Source organism: Nanorana parkeri, unplaced genomic scaffold, assembly GCF_000935625.1.
Source record: "Nanorana parkeri isolate BGI_ZX_2015 unplaced genomic scaffold, ASM93562v1 scaffold866, whole genome shotgun sequence".
Taxonomy (NCBI): Eukaryota; Metazoa; Chordata; class Amphibia; order Anura; family Dicroglossidae; genus Nanorana; species Nanorana parkeri.
The window spans coordinates 252,824-277,801 of record NW_017307134.1 but is presented as its reverse complement, the minus strand read 5'-3'; the positions used below and the strand labels follow the sequence as shown (position 1 = coordinate 277,801).

Here is a 24,978-nt window from a genome sequence, read left to right as displayed (position 1 = left end):
GGAGATAAGGTGTTCTAGGAAATACCTTTAATTGCACTGTATCTAATTCTCACTCAAATTTGCAGGAATTTGGGAGTTTACTCCAGAATGAACATTGGCACCAATAATGAAGTGTAAAGGGCTCAATTCCTAAAATAAAACAGGAATGTGCATTTTTAAGCGATGCAGCACTTTGGAAAGCAGATTCATATTACTGAGCCCTTACGGATAGGCCATTCAGTCCTGCACATAGTGGCCCTGTGATCTTAGACCCAGACTCATGTGACCTGTCTGAAAGTCCAGATCTGATGGAAAGTAGAAGGTTATTTTAGGAATGTTATGCTGCAGGTATTGGTGAGTAGTTAAACCACATACAGTACACTCACGGCCTTATTTATTACAAAATATGGCACAGTGTTAACAATCTGCTAAAACTTTGCAAGCATACAGGTATGTGCAAGATTTTCCTGGGGATTGAGGTTAACATGTTGATCAGCTAGTAAATTCTACATTAGTAATGACAGATTAAAGGCCAATTAAAGTTCCAAAAATAGACATTCAGACACAAAGACATTCTACAACCTATTTTATATAGTCTTAACTTCATCTTTCTTTTATTGCAGTTTTACAGTGTGTCTAAACATGACTGACCCTTAGGCACCTGAGCTGCCCTGTACACTCTGTAATCTAACATATCTAGTCAGACACACTTGCTTCTCTTATTTATTTCAGATATTTATACAGTGCCCACAATTTACGCAGCGCTTTACATAGTGCACATTCACATCAGTCCCTTCCCTCAAGGAGCTTACATCTGAGGTCCCTATTGCACACAAACACAGGGCCAATTTAGACCACAGGGCCAGTGCGGCTACTACTTAGCTTCGCCAGCATAGAGTACTGGAGTGCGAGAACAGGAAGAAGCATTTTCACCGGAAAAAAGAAAGTACTTTCCAAGTAAAAGTCAGTTAACAGGCATACAATGATGGGGTATAGAACTAGAAAACAAGATAAACAATAGATTTGACTTTAATTGGACTTTAAGCTGCCATTAAGCTCTGAGAGAGTACAACACCTCCTATAGTAATTACTGAATCTTGCTTCTGAATCCTGGTTCTTGTCTCAGTTTTTGAGATGTGAATTTACAAAATTTTACTGAGTACCAGTGTACAAATCATTTCACTTTTGTTTTAATAGTCTGAAAACGAGTCTTTCACTGTAATCTTTATTGAAACCATTGGTACATGCTAGCCCCACAGTTCCCCATACAACATTTCCTCCTAATGTGTATTTTTAGATTCTCAAGTCTCTCTGGCATGCCAAGGTTCATAATACAAACCATACTTCTTTTTTAACGCTTGTATTGGAAGATTGGTTGCTCATTGCAAGTCTAACCCTAACCCATTTCTTCTAACATAGACATAGACAGACTAGCTTTCAAAGTCTGAAACTGAAAAGCAAAATAATATTTTGGTCCTCTGTGAACCAATAGGTTGAAAATAATGATCAGTTGATATTCTTTAATATTAACCTATGTGTTTCAACTAATACATCCTCCCATAAACTTGCCTCACAACAAGCAGATCTAAAACACTGTACAGTGCACTAAATCAAGTACCATGTGTTAATTATTTACCATTTTTTTTGTTACATATGATGGGATCTACATAAAGCATTTTATTTCATATAGCACCTTGAAATAAGCAGTGGAATATCAGCAGTGTACTTGTCTAATTGTAATGACTATAGGTTAACATAGTTATCCTCATCTTTAAGCTGCAGTATTACTAATCTTGTGTTAACAGCAGTATATTCCGTAATATTCACTAATATTATTATGTCTAGTTGATGATATTGCTTAACTTATGCAGGAAGGAATAGATTTCCAAGTTTTCTTCTTTTCTTTTTAGTTATTTTACCTTTTTTTTTGCTACTATGAGGAAAGATCAAGTATTACATAAGCTGGCAGTGCCCATGTCATGTTACAGGAGCACTGTGGTATTTTTCTGTTTAACTAAATATAAAAAATGCAGTCCCCTCCAGCTGAGACATGCATGCTTCCATTCCTCTAACTTCCTACCATGCTGATTCTAGTCTGTATGCCTTGGACTGGGAGCTTTCACATGGAAGGACTCATTGGCACCAATGACTAGAAAGGGATGTTAGCCAGTGGCATCACAAAGGGGTGCGGCCCACATCCGGGTGCCACTATTGGGGGGTGACACCAAAATGACTGACAACCCCCTATGAAAAGTCAGTGTCAGGAGGGAGGATGGGACCCGGCGGCATACCTCATCCCGCCGGGTGAACGTCCCCTCCTCTCTCTGCCGGAGTCCATCACTAAGATGGCCGCCGACAGGTGTGAATAAGTCAACCGCGCATGCACGAAGGCGTCATCCGCTCCGAGTGCCACCCAGCCTCCGGACACCATTGACGTTGGCATGGGGTGATTCCATTGCTACTTATACAAACCCTGCTTACTGTTGTTAAATGGTTATTATTTGAATTGAACTAAAACAGTAATATACTGATCAGTCTCTACCTAGCTCTTCTGGTGGTTTCTTGCCAACACCACTATTTGCAATGCCATCATTTGTATAATAGCAAAAGAAAAAATACACCCTTAACCCATGAGCTGTGAGCTACTTCAGCAGAATAGGTTGCAGGTCCTGTTTTCTTTGTGCCCCACACCTGCTGAAGGGCCCAAGGCTGCTGTCTCTTCTGCCGCTCCATGGCATGAACCTGATAATAACACTGTGAATAATGTAAGTAATACTATAATATTATTTGCTATGAACAGTTTCTCTAAATGTCATTTCAGTTTGCTTTTACAACTCAATACACATTGGGGGAATCCGCCCATCCTTTGGTTCTAAAAAAGTCAAAATAAATATGTTATAAGTAGGTGTAGGTATCCAGTTACACTACATTTTAAGGAAGGTATAAGACATAAAGATATTGTTCTGTTTTTTCTAACAGGCATTGCCACAGCTGGCAACCCACCCAGTGGAGTGTTATAATATGCACTGAGGTAAATTAAGGGATTTAATATATGTCAGACAAGCTTCTCTCATTTCATGCTGTCCAAGTCTCCAAGGTATCTATTGCTTTTGAGCTTTACCAGACATACCATGCATTTTTGTTGTCTTTCTTCCAAGATATAATTATATCTTTCTAAAATTATTTGACATATTATAAGAAGATAATTATATGAAAGAATGTAAGGATGGTCATAGAATAATAATCTCCACCTTTCCAGAAACAAGTTTGCTGTTAGCTGTACTTGGGTATTCTCATTTTATTTGCAGTTTTGTATTGTAATATTATTTGTTTAATCATGGTAGATTCTGTGTACAATTTGTGCCATTTTGCAGGTTATAGAACAATATAGGTTGATGCAATGGCTAGCATGGGCATACTTGTAGTGTGTAGAACTTGTATACATTTATATATCACATGTGAAATAACAAAGCTCGGTTATGTCTGAAATTTGCTGATACTTGACATTGAATGTGTGTCAAGTGTGAAAAATCACACACTAGCAAATGTACTCTCCAATATACAGCATAAAGTCATGTGACTAGAAGTTCAGTACCATTGGATGAGTTATACATGGGTACTCCACATCTTTCTTTATCGGGTAGGTGCCTAAAAATGATAAAAATGTAATTACTTTTGACAATAACATTTAAAACATGTATTTCTTTTGTCTGTGTTGCTGCTTTAGGTCTCAAGCACACAGATATTGTGTGGTCTTAACCTTTTAGATGCTAGACTGATGGATATCAGAATCACCAAGGAACATGTTGCATTTCAGCACCTATAACTTGAAGCCAATAGTTCGAAGCATGAGGCTTTCACTGGCAAAAAGTAGTGAAACGAAAAGGGTCCCCTAATATGCTATGAGCCCTAAGCTTAGCCCGAAGTTTCAGCTTAATAGTTTATTACAACCTCACCTAAATCCTAACACTTAACCTAGCTACTATATCTAACCCTTAACACTTAGGGGGTTATTCACAAAGCTGCCGATGGCAGCCGAGTGAATAACCCAGATGAAGTGAAGTGAGCCAAACGTTGTTCGGCTATTCACCTCAGTATTGTACAGCTGATTTCAGCCGTACATCAGCTAAAATCAGCCGTACATCGACTGCCTTCGGTCAGCATGTTCGGCTGAGCTGAAGTGCAGAAGGAGTTCGACTCACCCGATCCAACATCTGCATTGGCGGCGCCGACGCTCCAGCAGCTCACTCGCTGCCATTTGCCCCTATTCTCATTGCGGCATTCGTCTCGGCTATTCTGCTCGATACCTTCGAGGTATCAACCAGAATAGAAAATAAATGAAAAGAATGAAAAAAAAAAAGTTGAAAACTTTGCAAGGGAGTTTTGTACTCTGCAGGGGAAGTTTTCTTAGTTTAGTGAATGAGATGAAGCTCTGTTGTCTTCCATTATCCAATCATTTGCAAGTAAAAATACTGATTTTCTTCCCTTGCACATGATTGGGTATTTTTAGGAAAGTGAAATGTCAGCATATTTACCAAGCTAAGAGTAATCTTCCCCTGTAAAGTGCAAATTTCCTTAGTAAGAGCTAATTGACATTGGAAGCCCAGATACAGGCACTATTTGTTCTTGGTGTCCCATGCATTTAACGTCAACCCTAAAACTAAACCTAACACTTAAATCCCCAAATCCTTACCCTAACCAGACCCCTTATCACCAAATCTTTAAACTGATAGGTTTACTTTAAAAGAACTTCCCTTCTGCAGAAAAACGTAATTATTATATAAGCTTTTCGGCTTGGCTGTAATCCATATGTGTCAAAACGAACTATAATTGTGTTTAATTAAATAAAGATAGTTTTTTTTTACCATGTATGTTCTAAAATGAAAGAAAAAAAATGCATGAGTTGGCATAACATAAAATACAGTTCTTAACTTTTACTAACACAGTTGTCTGGAAGCCTGTTTTTATATTATCAAGTGGTATGCACAGTGCTACTATCTCTATCCAAAGGTAAAAAAAAAGGCAAAAAACAAACAATCCCCTCTGAGCATGTTCGGCCGACCCGAAGCCACTCGAAGCAAGCTGGTGTACGACTGATTTCAGCCGATGTACGGCTGAAATTAGCCGTACCAGCCTGAAGTGAATAGCCGAACAGTGTTCGGCTCACTTCACTTCAGATCGGTCATTCACTCGGCTGCCCTCGGCAGCTTCGTGAATAGACCCCTAAATGAATTTTGCAGTAATTTTATATGCTACATTATTTTGTAATGAAAGTGGAGTTTTCCTTTAAGAATAAAACGCTACTCCATTTAGTATTGTGCCACGAGCCTGCGGCAAATAAAACAGCAATATAAAGGACAAAACATTTCTTAATCAGTGCATCAAGATGAAACTGTTTTTGGCTTTGTCTGTAGTTTCTGGAAACTGCTTGGAGCAAGCAGAACTAAGTGTAGCATGACCACTAACATTCAAAACTAATACCTTGTGTCAGTCTGACGAAGCCTAGCACATCTGAACTGAGAAAGCTACCTAAAGTAAACTACTAATCCAATTCCCAGAATTCCAGATAGTCTCGTGCAAACATTTTATTGCCATTCCCCAAGTAGCCTATCATAATTGCAGTAATCCTTATTTGTTTCTTCCACTAAAGGCTCCCATCAGATCTCATTTCAGCTACTTAAGTTCATCTCAACTACTGTTTCTACCAGGTCTCCTCTGTGTGAAGATTGTATGTTTTGGCTGTAATTGTATGCCCTACAACCCAGAAACATTACTAGTATAATGAGCTTGAGAGCAATATATGTTAATGTACATGAACTACACCAAGGAGTGCATTTATAAACCGTTCACACAGCAAACAGCTCTGCAGATAACATTTGCAGCACATTATGGCCTCTAGATGCAGCTGAGGAGTATAGGAAATATCTAGTGGCCATAATGCAGTGTGAATCTCATTCACAGAGCTGCTTGCGACTTATAAATGCACCCCTTAAACCAGGGGTAGGCAACGCCAGACCGCCAGCTGTTGTGGAACTAGTTCCATGACGTATTGCAAGCCTAGCTTATGTGCTTACTAGAAGCATACTGAGAAAGTGGAGTGACAGAGAGATAAGCACAGCACTGTGTTGCTTCTCTCCACTGGCTGGGGTGGGTCCAGGATGACTGGCTTCTTTCCACTGGCTGGGGTGGGTCCAGGATGACCTGGGCTCAGAGGAAATGGGTTGAATGATGTTGGCTCTCAGACTGAGGATATCTAGTAGCAGAAAAAGTACTGCAGCGGAATCTCTAAAATGAAGCTGAATATTGCAGCTATAACTGGTTTTATTTTATCTTTTAATGGGCTATTTGTTTTAATTGATACATTAGGTATATTTTTTTTAATAGAATTGATCGCCTGAAAGACTTCTGTTGAGTGAAGGATCACTTAGGGCCAGTTCACCACACAAAGTCTGTGTTCCAGAACCCTGGGCCTCTGGAATGCACTGGATTGTAAGCCAGCTGGCTCCCTGAAAAATTTAAAAACTGTCCTTCTATGTAAAGGATTCTGATCACATGTGTACTTGGGGAAAACCATATTTACTCAATGCAGTGGTTGTGCTCTAGGGCCGGTTCACACCACAAAGTCTCCGTTCCAGAGCGTTCGGCCTCTGTAATGCACGTCGGCCCGATCCCTGCGTACAGGAGCTGGAGGGGGCATGGCTGTGCATTAAAGTCAATGGCACGGCAGCCACGCCCCCCCCCCCCCCACATTGTTCAGCTCCAATACATTTAGCTGATCTCTTTCACACGTTTATGGATAAAACATTTTTAAAATAACTATACGTTCCCTTTAAAACTGCATAATATGTTTTTAGTATATTAATATGGGAACAGGTAATAATAACAATAATAATTTTGTAAATAAAAGTATTTTGTGGATTTGTGCTTCATTTCCTGTCATTGACTATCATCATAGTCTATATACTGTGAAAGCAGTTGTGATTCCATCCCAGATTTGAACTTTAAAGAGAACTTTGAGGGGAATTTATCAAAACTGGAGAAAACAAAACCTGAAGCTTCTCTTTCCAGTTTGTACAGGTAAGATTTGAAAATGAAACAGACTGATTGGTTGCCATGCACATCCTCTAGATTGTCTGCTCCAGTTTTGATAAATTCCCCTCTCTGTGTTTTTCTTTTCCATAGATTATTTTTTATTTACTTGCAATGTGCCTTTGAACTTCCTAGAAAAATTGACCAGTCAAATCCCTAGCACAGCCTCCTCCCCTTCTGCCACGTCATTGCCCTCTCCTCTTCTGGGAGAGTCTAATTACTGTCTGTGCTGGCCTAGCAACCGTGCCCCACACCTCCCTACTAGGGTTGCCACCTGTCCGGTTTTCACCAGGACAGTCCTGTCTTAGAGCTGATGACATCACTCAGGGCTTTTGATGTCTACACAACAAGAAGGGGGGCTATTACAGGTAAATAACATGCAATGTATAAATATAAATAAATAAGATGTCAAAAAAGACAAAAATGCAGTATTGCAGTGTGCAATGATACCTTTTTTATTGGACTAACAAAATATAATCAACATGTCATTCATGTTGATTAGTATTGCTTCTGACCTGAAGAAGAGAGGTTCACTCTCGAAAGCTTGTCTTTTATATCCCCAAATGCTCCGATACCTTCCCCGATACCGGAATTTCCGGTCAGAGGGAGATTTCCACTGACCAGCAGTGCTGCAAGGGAACATGGGTAATGACTCGCCGCCTGGCTTCCTGATTGGCTGGGACCATCCACAGAGCTCAAGCCTCTAACACAGAGTAGAAGCCCGCTGCTGAGTAACCTAACTTAGCTGTCAAAAGCCGGATGCAGCACCGCCTGTAATTAACAGGCAATGCTCCATCCATGGCAGGTTACACAGCGGGGAGGCTTTTCCTGCTGTGTAATCGGTTACAAGCTGCACTGACTGGAGAAAAAGCTGTCAGCTTCAGACTTTTCCTCCATAATACTATGTAAGGTTCTGCCTCACCTGCCTCCCCTGACCGCACATCCCTGGACTAATGAAGTTGTGAGAGCCTCTGGCTATTTGTCTTATACTGGTCAGTAGTATAGAGAGCTGGAAATTATTTGGGACTGAGACATAAGCAATCAGGTATTCAAAGTCAAAGATAGCAACAATTCGGGGCACGACCAGGAAGTTCGTCAAAATTTTGCCTCCGTTCACGAACTCTGCCTTGGGTTACGAACACGACCGCAGCCATCTTCCCCATTCTGACACATGGCCGTGGCTTCCTGTACTCGAGATTGCGGTCGCAGACAGGGCTGTGGACACTGCGTGCTTTGTAGCACAGTACTATACAGTATTACTGTATTCAATCCAGCATGGCTCCCAAGAAAGTGCAGAGCAAGCATGGTGGGAAAACGAAAGCACAGAGCATTAATGAAGGTGACAAGTATGCGCAGAGCATTAATAAAGGTGACAAGAATGTGCAGAGAGTTATTGAAGGTGACAAGAATGTGCCGAGCATTAATGAAGGTGACAAGAATGTAATAATGTGCAGAGCATTAATGAAGGTGACAAGAATGTGCAGAGCGTTAATGAAGGTGACAAGAATGTGCAGAGCGTTAATGAAGGTGACAAGAATGTGCAGAGCGTTAATGAAGGTGACAAGAATGTGCAGAGCGTTAATGAAGGTGACAAGAATGTGCAGAGCGTTAATGAAGGTGACAAGAATGTGCAGAGCGTTAATGAAGGTGACAAGAATGTGCAGAGCGTTAATGAAGGTGACAAGAATGTGCAGAGCATTAATGAAGGTAACAAGAATGTGCCGAGCATTAATGAAGGTGACAAGAATGTAATAATGTGCAGAGCATTAATGAAGGTGACAAGAATGTGCAGAGCTTAATTGAAGGTGACAAGAATGTGCAGAGCGTTATTGAAGGTAACAAGAATGTGCAGAGTGTTATTGAAGGTGACAAGAATGTGCAGAGCAAGAATGGTGGTAAAAAGAAACTTGTGGTTAAAAATTTTTTTTTCATATGGTTCAGAATGGATTTACCTGATTTACATTGAACCCTATGGGAAAATGTGATTTGGTTCACAACCAATTCGGTTCGCAACCAGAATCGTGGAACCAATTAAGTTCGTGAACCGAGGTACCACTGTAGTTAAGTAGTGCATATTTCTGTATATAGATAGCTGCGGCTGCTGAGTGTCTGAATACCCAATGTACATAGCTGAATGTTGTTTCTATCAATTACTGTGTTTTCTTCATTCAATGCTCAAAGAATATATGCTATTTGCCTAGTAGAGCTATTAAAAAACTCCCTAATGTGTGTTGGTGTGCTGTGGATCTTGTTTGGGCGGTACATTCTGGCTTTGGGACAGAAATACCAAGATATTCTGATAGCTCCTTTGGGGGGTGAGCTCTACAGAAGTATTGAATGCAGTTGCTGTCTAAAGGTGCCCATACACTTTACAAAGTAATAAAAAAAAACTTTGTAAAGTAATAAAAAAAACGTACGATCTGCCCATCTTGGACAGGCAGATCGTACTTGCGATCATCGCAAGCCCTCCCGTTGACTGGAATGCTGAATGGGCAGTGTGCGTGTGCACACACCGGCCCGTTCGGCAGCCATCTCTCGATCATCTTAAAAACCAGCCGAAGATCGTACGATTCTCGGCTGGTTTTCCAACATGCTCGAAATACAAAAGTTGTGCGACCGTACAGGAGAAACAGTCGCACGCCTTCCATACACTGCACGATTCTCGTACGATCGCGGGATTTCCCGCGATTCTCGTACTAGAATCGCGCAGTGTATGGGCACCTTTACAGAGGCTGCAGCACAGGAATGTAGGGGCAGTAGGAAAGAGTTTATCCAAAAGTGATCTCATCTTATAATTATTTGATCTCTACTACATGATGGTATTAGTGAAAACAGCACATATATAATCTGAATGTCACCCGTGTAAATATATGTGATAATTATGTGAATCACTATAAACGATATAAATATAACAAGGTTATATAACAGAGGAAAAAAATATTAGATGAACGGCAGAGTCCAACAAAACAATGATTACACTTACAGGAATCCGTAAGGATAACAGCGTGCGAGTGTAAAGGACACTCAACCTCTGGATCTTTTTCACCGTGTCAGCGAGGAGACAGTCAAATCCCTTGATGCATTTCGTCCAAAGGACCTTTTGAAAAAGTCCTTTACACTGGCACGCTGTTATCCTTACGGATTCCTGTAAGTGTAATCATTTTTTAATTCAAATAAAGGTCTTTTTGCTATCTGCACTTAGATATCTCTCTTTTCTGTGGCTTCTACTTTTCTCTACTCTCTTGGTTGGACTCCCCAATTACACCTGGAGGGTGCGGACCATCGGCAACGAGAGCTGTATGCAGGAGAGGAAACAGAGGCTGAAAATAGGAGCTCCATGGATCCGTCGGCGGAAGATAAAGTAACAGATACTTGGTTATTTTCAACGTACCATCATTAATTTTCGCAGTTTGACTCTAAGAACTTGATTCCTCCCATAAGTACACCCCAAACTGAGACTTTGTATAAATAGGACAAACTGACCTCGGGAAATTGTATGCCTAAAATAATCCCACTCTATTAGGGTGGATAGATAGCGGTCTTTCCACTTGGCCGTTATATATATTTTTTGTTGGACTCTGCCGTTCATCTAATAATTTTTTCCTCTGTTATATAACCTTGTTATATTTATATCGTTTATAGTGATTCACATAATTATCACATATATTTACACGGGTGACATTCAGATTATATATGTGCTGTTTTCACTAATACCATCATGTAGTAGAGATCAAATAATTATAAGATGAGATAAGGTTTATTAATTTGTATTATTAACTTGGATGTTTATTTAATATATATTACATTTTTTTATTTCACTCTATGATATAAATCACTTATATGTTTTAAAGATTACATTATCACAATGAAATATTGAAACAAAATCGCACGTAAGAGATTTCAACCAAGCGCAACATATTAGTTCACATCAGTAGGAAAGAGTTGCCATCAGAGAAGTATGTATAAACACTCTCCCTTTCTTCCAGGGACCTTTATTCTGCAGTGTTTTTTTCTTGCAAGTTCATAGGTAGTTAGCATAGAAAAAAACTTAGAAAGATCACATATCTTATTTCCTAATGGAAAACCATATTATGTACATGATATATTGTACTGTACATATTTTGGCATTTCCAGTTACAACAAGGCATTTTATTGACTGCATTATGTGTTTTATTACAGTGCATGTGATACAGGAATGCATTATGATTAATATTAGATGTATCTGAACTGTAGGATTTGTGATAGGCTGAAGCTGAATGATAGAAAACACATGGATTTTGTAGATTTCAGCATTAAACTTTGTTTGTGAAAATGCAATAAACAGATTATGAATCTACAGTAGGTGACATAGCTCAAACCTGTATGCCAAGAGAGTACAGATGGTACATATAAATCAGAATATTCAATGATTTTTTTCAGGGGAGACTCATGATATATCTGTCAGTGCAGGTAGAAACAAAGCAGTTTTGAATGTAATTTAAATCCTGCAATCAAGGCAAGGACCGCTCATACTACACCAGCAATAAATACCGTAAGCTACATAGCCTACCTACAGTATTACAGGTTTCAGCTTTTTTTCTGGCATAAAGTTCTTATTGCCTGTTTTAAAATGTAAAACCATCTTAAATAAAAAATTTTGGCAAGCAACAAAAACAGTTTGTAGTAGTACTAAAACTGTGCTTAATCTTCATTACTATTTGTATTTCCTGAAAAACAATAAATACAAATGAACCCATAAATGAATGTATGTGAGTTGCCATTCTACTAAAATCATTCTTTTTTTATATTAGCATTTATGCATTTCTTTCTAATATTGTGTATATTCTATTGTAAAAATTAAATGTAAAGCCCTTCACTCACTGGGTATTTTAAGTTCCTGAATATTTATTAAACTTTTTGATGGCTAAGAAACATAACACAGGATTTTTGAATTAACTGTAAAGTCCTTTTCATAGAGTACAGTACAGGACACATATAATCATGACAGATGGGTTATACTGCATAGCTGCACCTGCAGGTGACTGGACACTGGTCAGAACAGTTGAAGCCTACATAACCCCTCCACCCAACACTCCCAGTCATTTTCAAGCTATAGTGCAAACAATGGACATAGAGGGCAGAGCCGTAGCTAGATCCTTTTGCGCCCAAGGCAAGAACAGAAATTTGTGCCCCCCAACAGACCTGTACGATATGTAACGTCATGCGCTCCACCTCCAGGATGTCGGAGCGCATAATAAAACATGAAAACATTTGTAGTTTACGTTCCGTTTGCACACGTCTAGTAATATGTGTGTATGTGTGTGTGTGTGTGTGTGTGTGTGTGTGTGTGTGTGTGTTATCAGGGATCCGAGGAAAAGCTGGAGGCTGTGCAGCTCCTCTTCTCCCTGTTGAGCCATGGCTGTGTTGGCCGCTTAGTGCCCTTGTTGCCAAAAGCGCCCTGTGCTCGCCATGGCAACAGGGGCGAGGGGGCAACCTCTCAGATGCGCCTGAGGCGAGTGCCTCACTCGCCCCAAGGTAGCTACAGCCATGATAGAGGGGAGGGTCCTGTGTCCTGTACTGTATTCCAAGAAAATAATTTTGCAGATAAGTCATATAGCCCAACTCAGCATCGGCTGACACCTGCATGTCCACCTTATTAAATCTTGTGAAAGTGTGAACAAATGACCAGGTAGTTGCATTACAAATCTTCTGAGCAGATGCGAGATGAGAAAAGGTCTAAGATATACTGATAATTCTTGTGGAGTGAGCCTTGACTGGAAAGGTGGGGAAATGTATTTACTAGCATAGGTCTGCTGAATGACCTGTCTGATCCAATGAGCCACAGTGAATTGGGAGGCTTAATAACCCTTGCGAGATCCTTAAAGAAGAATAAACAAAGAATCCAACCACCTTGGGCAAAATAATCTGTCTAGATCTGAGAACCACCTTTTCTTGATGCATAACCAGAAAAGGTTCTCTACAGGACAGAGCCGCCAACTAAGAAACCCTCCTAGACGAGGTAATAGCGACCAGGAATGCAACTTTCAGAGTAAGATTCTCTAAAGCTATGCTTCCAAGAGGTTTGAACAGAGGATATTGCTGCGAGGAGCCCGTAAGATGCGAGGAGGAACTTTACCAGGTGGGTACCAAACAGAAGAGAAGAAGGTAGCAACAATGGAAGGAGAAAAGGAAAATGACTTACTACCTCAAGCAGCCCAACGAAGAAATATTCCTCTGCTTCACTCACTTTGGACAAGCTTACCTCCTATGGGGTCTTCAGGGACAGGGTCACACCAGTGCGGATACACCACTGCCCTGGACCTGTATAGCACCCTGTAGCTAACCCAACGGACTGCACAATCTGTGCCGAGGTGGGCACTGAACAAAGGATCCAGTACTAGGAGCAACATTACAGGCTGGCCCAGTGCCTATCTGACATTGTGGAGGGTGGAGCTGGGAGGACACTATGGAGCAGAAAGTTTTAGGAGTGACACCCGACTCTACCTGTATTATATCTTTTAGTGGATTCAACCTGTAAGTAGGATTTTAATAAATGCTGTTTAGTTTTTATACGGTACGCGCTATGGTCTGTGTGTCTCTTCTCCTTTGAGTAAATGAGTTGTGGGGAGTACTGAACGATTGGAGCAATGGAAGATCGGAGGGAACAACGGTTACATATTCCAGGCTTGGGGGTCCCCCCCGGTGAATAAGTGTTGTAAGACCTGTATAGCGGCTCTTTTTGGAAGGTAAGCACCTCTCTGTGTTGTGTGAGGTCACAATTATCACAAGAGGAGGTGGGGGATCGGTTCACTGTGTGATTGTCACCGTTTTACAACACATGATGTATGGACAATATTATGGATTGTATTATGGACTGTGGACACTTTACAAACTGATTTAACTGATTTATGTGATTGTTAGTACACACATTATATGATTTTTTAAAGTTTTCATTGATCACAACACTATTGGGTTGTAGTTGTGCATGATTGTTTAACAATTTTGTCTTTATAGCTCGGCAGCTTTAATGATATGTGGTTTGTGTGGGTACGCTTGTTTGGGTATTCTTAGTGCTTTGTAGCTGACACATTTTTACAGATTGGCGGGCGAGATTATTTAATACATAGTTATATAGCATATTTACCTTCTGACGTTGTCCTAGAGGAGCCTGGGTACAGCCCCCAAAGCACTTGCCATTGTCACAGCCCGCTAGTAGTTAATAGTAGGTGAATAGGATCTCAACTGCGGAGGCTAAGGAACTCGATAAAGGACTCTGTACGGCGCTCAGTCACGAACCCCAGGCGTCGCTCTCAATCATAGGCGGAGAGTTTGGGGTTCTTGCATCATGAGCCGTAACAGGAGGGGAATGAGAATTCGTATGCAGACGGAGTAATCAGGACCCAACCCTGGATGGAAATCACCAAGGGTCTTCAGGTGAGGTTGCTTGCACCCTGCTGTACAGAGGTGGAGATTGGCCAACAGTTATAAGTGGAACGTTTCCCGGTACTTATAGGTATAGGTTGTCCCGAGGTACAGATGTGCACATATACTTATATGAGATAGTTGGTAGGCAGTCCAGTGCTATACACATACACTTGTTACTGATGGAAACCCCTAGGCAGTTCATACAAGTGATAATCCATACAAGTGAAAACCCCTATAGGCTTAAGGTACTTGCGCTTAGGTGCAGAGCAGTAGTGACAGGGGTCACTTCTTCCAGCAGTAGGGTAGTCCTCCTTTAGATCCTGGCGAGATAGTCTCCTTACAGAACGAGGTTCCAGGGTGTTTGGGCATGAGAAACCCAATAGTGAACACCCTGCATCGTTCGGTTTGGGTTTAAATAAGCCGCGGCCGTGACATCACGTGGCCGCGGCGCACTTCCGCGTTCCAGCGTGGAGCGCACCCTACGATCCCGGAAGTAGGAGGGAGCGCTCTGCGGCTTCTCCCGCGGCTGCGTTCCACGCTGGCACGCACACGTGACGTGGGCCGGCCAGGAGGAACGTCACAGCCATAGGACTCCGATCCTGATAACTGCATCTTCACTGGAGAGGCTGCGTTCAGGCAGAAGAAAATTTAATAGAAGATACAGTAAGGTAAAACTACACATACTCTCCAGAGAGAGAGAGAAAAAGTCTATCACCTAAGGATAGTTTGTCCTTAGTTTGGCCTTATGGTAACCTAAGCTAGGCACATTAGAGGGTGTAGTCTTGTCCCTTGTAATTGCTTTTGAACAACCCAACTGTAATGATTATCTGTGTCCTGTACTGTCTGAACAACAACATTTTTGACTTAACTATAAAATCCTTTTCTTGGAGTACAGTACAGGATACAAGACCATACCCTTTATGTCCACGGTTTGCACTATTGCTTGCAAATACCTGAGGCTCAATTTTAGGGGGAAGAGTTATATGGGCTTCAACTGTTCTGAACAGTATCCATTCACCTGAAAATACAGCTATATAACCCATCCGTCATAATTATCCGTGTCCTGTACTGTACGAAAAAGAAATGTTTAATTTATCATTTATTTCAATGTGGTTATAAAGTAGCAGATATTCTCTAAATTTTGTCTTATAATAACATACACCTATGTTTGTAAAAATGTATAGTTTACTTTTAATCTACTGGTCTGACTCTTTAATTACAGTGCAACAATTTGACCAAACGTGATTTCAGCCAAAACTCTCTGTGATATACAGAATATAATATACCCAGATTGCTCTAATCTGTACGCTGTGATGTATCTTATCTACCCTGGGCTGCCAAGCTGTATATGCTGTGCTGTATGTTATATACACTAAAGGGAATCAGAGCACTTTTACCAGTCATGGTTTATAGTATAGATCCCCAGTCACTGTGGCTAGGTAAATTTAAATAATCCATATATCCATTAGTCTCACCACTGCAGCCCTGGAGCAAAATAAAAATACATCTTAGTATTAGGTTTACAAGCACAATATATTCAGCAGGAAGGCACTCAGCACAGTAGTTAGGTGTTAGAAGTAGTATGAAAAACATGCAGTAGTCAACACCACATGTTTTAATGGAAACACACAGTATGACATAGAAATTCTTAACTGTAAGAAGAGTCTGGTACACTCACCGCCATGGCCAGAAAGAAAAGAACAGATTTTAAAATATGGTAGCCCTCACAGAGGCAAGGTGTTAGGGAACCAAAAAACCAGACAGAAACTTAAAGTGCAGGTTAAAAACAAAAGGAGTTTACTGAAAAAATAGCAATAAACAAAAATGGCAAAAAACAATCGAGAGAGTCCAGGATGTCGTCAGTGCCAAACCAGAGGTCAGATGCCAAAGTGGGTAGTCAGCCAAACCAGGTCAGGGAACTTGAGAGTACGATCAATCAGCCATAGCAAGGGTCATAAACGGAGAACAGGAACAACAGCAGAGCACTTGGTAGATCTAAACACACGCAAGGGCGGAGACTAAATGGACAAGCTGATGGTTAAATAGTGAACAGGTGAGACAGGAAGTTGCCAGGAGTTTGTCAATGGTTGCAGAATGATGATGTTACAGGTTTGGTCATAAGAGGGCACCAAAGAGGAACAAACAGTGTCAGACTCAGTGCAACAGAAGAGAGGCTGCAGCTCAAGTGGACAAGGAAGGGTAAAAAACCCTGACACAAGAATTATTTAGTTCCTGGTTAGAGCATTTAGAGATTCCACTTAATGATTTTTAAACATCGTTTTAATGAATGGAAAGATAAAACAGTGCAAGAAAATATTTACAAATAAAGAGTATTACAATACAGACAACAGTAGAATAAGCGGGATTAAAGATGAAAGGCACTTAGCAAGGTTTGCCTGGTATTTGGTTTCTGTGCAGAGTGTAATTCACTTCTGATCTGTCACGTATCCTCAAAAATGACTTAGCATTCTGGCATGGTTTCACTGGAAAGCCAAACCCCCCCAGCTTCCAATTGCAGCTGGTTTTCTGGCCCCTAACGTTGCTTACCGAAATTACATAACTAATCACAAGGTTTAAGGAATGTGCTGAGTGTCCTGCCCTCTGCACCTCATAATAATGTGTTTGATGTCTAACTGATGGTAATATTCTCCTACATCCATGTAATCACTTTTTATGAATGTGATTTTATCATAGCAGAATTTATGGACATTGTATAAAACTTAGCACTTTGTGGCTCAAAAAGTATTGTGGCATCACATTCCAGACACGTGTATTGTGGAGTCACTTGCCAGACAGGGCATTTAAAGAACTGATTCTGATAGAGGAATTTTCCTAATGGAGGTTTACGACCACTATTAGCAGGCTGTGGATTAAGAGACAGCCTAGTAATGCAGTTAATGGAATTCATAAAGGCCTGCTATGTGTTGTTTCAATCTGGTCTTAAACTAAGCTGTTTTCTGGTGGGGTTTATATGAGATGTGTCCCCACACACAAAATCTAAATCTGATCATTTTGTCATTGACTTGTGAATTTTGGAGAAATGAGGATGGCATTGTGCTCTGTAAAAATCCCCATCTCCTCTAATCTAATCCCCACTCATTTTGGGGTTTGTCAGACCTCATTATTGTCACTGTTAGGGGTTAGAAGTAGGGTGAAAAGTGCTGCCTTGTATAGCATGAATTGGGGGATATGCCATATATTTACTCTGTTTCACATATAGTTCTTCTAGTTAAAACAGTCATGCAAAGGACGTTAGGAAATACAAATAACTTAAACATAGGGTATGTAGTCTTTCTGGATTATTCTGGAACTAACACAAATCTCATATTGCTTCTAAATTATTTATGCTGTATCACCTGATTCATAACTATTCATATGTTAAAAATCAAAATGTGTTAGTTTTATCCATCCAACCATATAAATGGCATTTAACCATCTCTGAAGGAATGCTGCTTGGAGTTAGGACTGTACTGGACAAAAGCATGTTAAGACTTACTCTCAAATCCCCACAATATTATAACTGTGTGGTTGGTAGCTTAGTGTTTTTATACTGGCCTCAGCTTATGAAGAACTGGTAGAATAAATGTGGACAAAGCAAAGCATTCAGCTATGCCTTTGTTTTATTTCAAATGCCTTGGGGATGAAAGCATTTCAAATGTATTATAAATGTGGTATTTTCATTTCTTTTGAGGTAGCAAAGAAAACATTAATTTTTCACATTGGCAGAAGCTATTATTTGCTAGATCCAACTTGTGGCTTAACGTTAAAATGCTGACTTGAAAATTTGCAAGAGCATCTTGGAACTGATGCAAAACTGTAATGTCCTGAAGTCTGAAGTTAAGATGGTGTACTTTACTAACTAGACCCGAAAACATTGAAAGAATCTTGATTATTAAATAACATTTCAAATGCTCTTTGCTCTCAATGTCCTATTATGTGTTTTTAAGTAAAAACAATTACTCCTTTATGATTACAGTCTAGTCATATGGTATTTAAAGCGAAATACAACCTCCTATCTCTTACAGCCAAGAAAGGTGCCATGTTAGCCTCTGTTTGAATTGCAGTTGCCATATTGCTGCACATGTGATCAGCCATAACACCAATCATTTTAGAGCTCGATGATCTATCAGAAAAAGAAAGGCAGTGTGTATGTGTAGTTACCAATGGAAACCTGTTCAGAGGCAGCACACATTGGCAGTAGCCGCAGCAGGCATATCAATGCATATGGACTGTAGTATACCCCCAGCACAGCAGTAGTATGGCTTTTTTATATATACTGGGGGGACTTTATTAAAGCAATTGTGACAGTTTTAGCCTCTAAGATAATTTTTTTTTTAATGTGCAAATCTGTCTTTCAACATGTGCCCCTGTTTTCATCTGAGCTTGCACTACTTTTCCAACTGCCCTGAGTCTACTAAACCTCATTTATCAACAACATTACACTAGCATCATAAATCTGGTACAAATATATTCCGTGCAAGTTCAAACACTCGCAATTGCTTTGATAAATTCCCCCCGCTGTGTTTTCAAAAGTCCCATTTAACAATAACTATAACATTATTTGTAGTGCATATATTTTTTTCAAAGCTATGTATCTTACACGCTGACTGTATGATTAAAAACTAACAATTTAATTTTCCCTTGTGTTTCTTTAAGAAAAGAAGCTTCCATCAAGACCGTACAGACTACAACCCAGACACCCAAATGGTAGGTCTCCACTTCCCCAGTTTGCTGGAATGAGAACTGTTCGCAGATTTCGAGGCCAAGCTTCTAATCCTGGAGAAAGTGCAAGAAGAGTTAACTATGCTGCACTCAAACCCACTGTTAGAAGTGAAGAAAATAAACAAAGAGGTAAGGAAGAGCGTGTTCACATTTGTTAAATAGTGTGAGACAAATGTATAAAGTATATAAAATATTCTTACTAAAAATGTAAACATTTTATTTAATCCGTAGGGGATCAAGTTCATATAGCACTTTGTCCTGTTCAAATCTGTCCTGTCGTTGCCAAGCTGCATATAGATCAGTGAACTTTTATGAATAAATGCTCCACGCTGTTGTGGCTGTTTCATACACTGTACTGGCCTTGACAGCACTGATCATTCAATCGTAAAAGCTGTGATCTATCCGTGGGGCTGTGGACTTTTAAGCAGCCCCAGCAGATAGACCACATAGCCCTGCAGCGCTAAGTGAACTTTTATGAATGCATGATCAGCACTGTCAAGGCCAGTATAGTGTATGAATGCCCTGACAACGTGGAGCATTTTTGTTTACTAGCAGCCAGCACACAGTCCTGTAACACTGATTGCTTATACATGATAGTAAATGCTCATACATAATAGTAAATGAGCAGTCAGCTAAGAGAGGGTGATGGGGCTTAGTGCTGGCTGTACCTCTCCCCACTGTAGCACCCATATTTTAGGCTTAAGACTGGGGTAGAGCTACAGCCAGCATTAACATAAATGACGCTTAAAGTAGAATTAAATACTCTTTTTTTTTTTTTTGCATATACCAACTGCTAGCAAGTGTGAAGATTGTGTGTAACGTGCAGACTGTGTGTGTTTGTGTGTAATGTGGATATTGTGTGTAATCTGCAGACTGTTTGTGTGTAAGGTGGATATTGTGTGTAATGTGCAGACTGTGTGTATGTTTGTGTGTAATGTGAAGATTGTGTGTAATGTGGATATTTTCTGTAATATGCACAATATTTATATGTTTGTGTGTCATGTGAAGATTGTCTGTAATGTGGATATTGTGTGTAATGTGCAGAGTGTGTGAATGTTTGTGTGTAATGTGCAGACTGTGTGTATGTTTGTGTGTAATGGAAAGATTGTGTGTAATGGATACAAATGTAATGTGCACAATATGTGTATGTTTGTGTGTAATGTGAATATTGCCTGTAATGTGTATGTTTGTGTGTAATGTGAAGATTGTCTTTATTGTGGATATTGTTTGTAATGTGCACACTGTGAGGGGAGTTTATCAAAACTGGAGCAGACAAAATCTGGAGCAGCTGTGCATGGCAACCAATCAGCATCCACCTTTCATTTTCAAATATTAACTGAACAAATAAAGAGAGTTGGTGATTGGCTGCCATGCACAATTGTTCTAGATTTTGTCTGCTTCAGTCTTGATAAATTCCCCTCTATGTATATGTTTGTGTGTCATGTGAAGATTGTGGATATTTTGTGTAATGTGCAGACTGTGTGTATGTTTGTGTATAATGTGCATTACCAATAGACAGCTTCAAATCTCTTATCGAAGACAGATATTGTTGCTGTTTTTCATCTGGTAGCAGCTAAATGATGCTGAACCTATAAGGAAATCTATAATAAGATAGCTGAGATTGGCAGTCAGTTAAAAATAATTAAAAGCAGCCTCCATTGCTTTGATTACAGCTTTTCATTCTGAAATATTATATTTTAATGGACACAATTGATTCATGGTTTCAGTGCCAAGTGTAGAGATATTGTCTTAGCTGTGAACTATAATTACACAATGAAAAGTTCCTTTATTCTTCTCTTGCAGCATCTGAATCTGTACACATGGTCTCCCTGCCTTCAATGAATCTTGAAAGAAAAAGTCAGCCAGTGTATCGGGCAGCTGTTACAAAGCTCAAAATTCCAGGTATTAGACAAGCTTACTTTGATAATAAGCCAAACAGTAGCACTAAAGCTATAGAAGTGAACACAGAACACTCTAAAATACCCATGTGCTGGGGTTTACAGAAAATAAAGATCTCAAGGACATATGTTGAAAAGATGTTAACCTTTACAGAATTTGTGAACAATCTATGGAGGGATTTTATCAAAATTGTAGCAGAAAGAATTTGGAGCAGTTGCCCATGGCAATCAATCAGATTCTCTTTTCAGTTTGTGCAGTTAAGCTTTGAAAACAAAAGATAGAAGCTAATTGGTTGCCGTGGGCAACTGCTCCAAATTCTGTCTGTTCCCTAACCTCAAGGAGCTTACAATCTAAGGTTCAGACCTCACATGCATACATACATACGCAAGGGCCAATTTCCCTGCCAGTATGTATTTGAAGTGTGGAAGGAAATCATGTCGTTGTGTGCCAGGAGTTGGTCTACTGACTTGGAAGGGAACGCTTCGTGAGCTGCTGGCAGGGAAGCCACGGGATTTGCTGAGGAGCTGCTGATGTGACCTGCAGGGACCAGGTTTGGTGCCATTGGAGGGTAACCTTGGGAATTGTTGAGGAGCTAGGCATGTAAGCTACAGGGGCCAGGGGGTTGTAAATTGAATTGCTGGGACTGTTAAGGAACCAGCATGGAAGTATGAGTGTACCTGAGACAGAATCCCCCACTGGCCAAACGGAAATGGGACAGGTGAAGCCAGGGATGTGTGCGCAGTGAAGGGGTGAGTAATTTGGCAGTGAAAGAGGAGGGGAGTGTGAGTGAACCTGAGGTAGCATCCCCCACTAAGAATAAAGTGCAACATTTGTCCAGATTATAACTTTAATGTTATAGACTATTTATATATAATTAAGCTTTCTTTACCTGATAATAAATCACTGGTATTCAGTAACATTTTTTAATCATGTAATCATGGGGACCAACTTGATGTCATGGTTTGTAAAAATGCTGTTTTATTTTTGCTTCATATAAAGATGAAGCTGAGAATAAAAGAAAGCAGTACTTTGTAGATATTGATGGATATTACTGGGGAGGAGAGGGAGGAGTGTGAGTGAACATGAGGTAGTGTCCCCCACTAGCAATAAAGTGGAACATTTGTCCCAGTATAACTTTAATGTTATAGACCATTTATGTATAATTACACTTTCTTTACCTGATAATAGGTCACTGGTATTCAGTCACATGTTTTAATCATGTAACCATGGGGACCAACTTGTCATGGTTTGTAAAAATGCTGTTTTATTTTTTCTTCATATAAAGATAAAGCTGGGAATGAAAAAAGCAGTACTTTGTAGATATTGCTGGATATTACTGGCAGGGCTGTTTGGTGATTCATGGCCTTGCAATGTGGTGCTGTTGAAGATCTCCAGTTCTATTGGTTTCAGATTTACTGTTTTAGGGTTTCAGTGTGTTCTAAATCAAATGCATTAGCAAATATGAAACAATACTCTTCCTCTTCTTCCTTTATTGATAGAAAAAAATAGAAAAAAAACATATTAGAGGCCCTTAATTGAAGTCTGAATCCTAGAAATCTAACTGGTTGCCAACTACTGATCACTATTATACTAGATCATTATTACAGAGGGTTACGACTTTCACATTATTCTAAGATATTTGTGGTGACAGGTAATCAGTTATGATTTCTGTCATATTCATCATTGTACAGCCGCACTAAAAAAAAAAAAAATCTACAGTACATTACATTTCAATAGAATACAAGTATTTATGCAACACAGTTTAAAAAAAATTACTATAAAGAGCAAAAACAAATTGAGACTACAGGCTAGTAATGTTTGCCAAAAAGGTGTAACATATAAAAAGAGCCATGATCACATGTAAATTCCTGTTGTTTGAAGTTTTATATTAATTACAAAATCTGTGCTGTCTTAGGATACATTTTAATACATTTCACTTTTGCACATTCCATGCCTAACATTGCAATCTGTACAGCGTAAGCTGTCATAATTATATACTGGAAAATAAATCAATAACATTTTATTTTATGATGTTACATACAAGACACAAAATTAGTGCATATTACATGTTGGCACTGGATAACAGATCTCACTCTTCTCCATCAATGTACTGTAAAAGAGTTTGAACATCCCACTACTTTACAGACAGAGATCTGTATTTGCTTTTTCATTTTGTATCTTTTTAGGCTGATAGTATGTAGGTGTCATGGTATATAAAGGGGCAAAACATTTGTAACAGTTGACTTTTTTGTTACCTGTGGGTGGGTATCTTCCATGGAGACTGAGTAACCTTTCTTTTGGGAGTTGCTGTAGAAAGGCAGAAGGGTTGTTTTTGGGCATCAATTGCTTTCTCAGCCATTGACAATGCAATGCCGATGTACGGCTGAAATCAGCCGTACCAGCCTGAAGTGAATAGCCGAACAGTGTTCGGCTCACTTCACTTCTGATCGGTCATTCACTCGGCTGCCCTCGGCAGCTTTGTGAATAGACCCCAAAGATTCATTTTGTGTTATTGTTATTGTTGCCAATATTAAAAAATTTATTTCATTTCAGAAAATGATTCTCTGATGAAACCCAAGGAGGTTAGTGCCAGAGTCCTTTCTTCTCAGTCTGTGCTTGTCACATGGGTAGATCCAGTATATGAAAAGTCTACAAAGGTTGACGCAAACAGGTAAGCTGCTGTGCCACTGCTGGCACTTATGTTTTTAACAGACAGATGTTTTATAGATGTTATTTCAAATATAGAGGTATAATAATTGTGTCTTTATAAGCAAACCTATTAACTTGACTGTTTCCCAACATGAGGAAATACTCATCCTGTCTAATTTACTATCTCCTAGGTTTGATTATTTAACTGGAACCATATTTGATTTGTTGATCCACTGGCAGCCTTTATAATATTAGTAAATTTTGTTTTTGTCCACTGAACATTAATAATTACTAATAGCTGGTGAGATAGATGTCTTCCCAATTTGAACCCATGCATGAAAAATGTTTCAGCCACTGCATGAATACAGCTTTCTTTTGGTGGTATTTAATCACCACTGAGGTTTTTATTTTTTACTATATAATGAAGGAAGTTCAGAAAATGTTGAATTTTTTGTTTTGTTTTACCTACGCTATGTTAGAAAACAATTATTATTACACCATTTTTTGATAAAATATAAAAGCCGGGGTCACGCAGGGTAAATAGACACTAAACCTGTCAAGCTTTAAAATTGCGTGCACCCACAAAATCGCAAAAAACTACCATACCTGACATGGGCCATAGGTGATACTTTAAAAGCTGTTACTGCTCATCAGTTTCGTGTAAACAGTGATTGATGGCCCTATAATTATTGCTCTCACTCCGACGTTCGCGGTGATATGTAACGTGTGCCGTAATCATTGGTTTCACATGTAGGCACACCCCACGTGTATTTTGTTTATATGTGTTTGCCCGCAGGGGACTTACATTTTTGGGGATGTCAGTGACTTTCACTTTTTTCTCAAAATGTTTTGTTTTTTTACACTTAACTTTATAGCTATCACATCTGGGGCTACCAAGCCCCCTATGTGATAACAAATATACAATGACAAGTCCTCTTTATGGAGACATCAGGGGTCTCTTAGACCCATAATGTCACCTTGGGGCCCCCAAAGAAGCTGATGAAGCAGATATTTGCTTCTCCAGCTTCTTTTCTGGCTATAGCAGCCAGTGAAATGACATCTAAAAGTGGAAGTGATGTAATACACATCACTTCCGCCTTTAGAGAGCGGAGGAAGGATAAGCAAATAGGAGAATGCTGATCTCTCCTCCGTGCACAGTTGAGCAGCCGCTGTGCCAGTCCCGGGCCCGCAGGGGGGACAGAGGAGCCCGGGATAACTGGCAGTGGCAGCAGAGGG

The 24,978-nt window shown here is 39.8% G+C and overlaps 1 protein-coding gene across 1 annotated transcript in view; it reads left to right on the top strand.

Moving 5' to 3' along the window:
- The window catches only part of FNDC1 (fibronectin type III domain containing 1), a 138,179-nt gene that overhangs the window by 37,928 nt on the left and 75,273 nt on the right, over positions 1-24,978 (top strand). Inside the window, 3 exon segments of the mRNA XM_018565606.1 lie at positions 19,129-19,323; positions 20,998-21,096; positions 23,647-23,764. Of these exon segments, the coding sequence (XP_018421108.1) occupies positions 19,129-19,323; positions 20,998-21,096; positions 23,647-23,764 (412 nt within the window).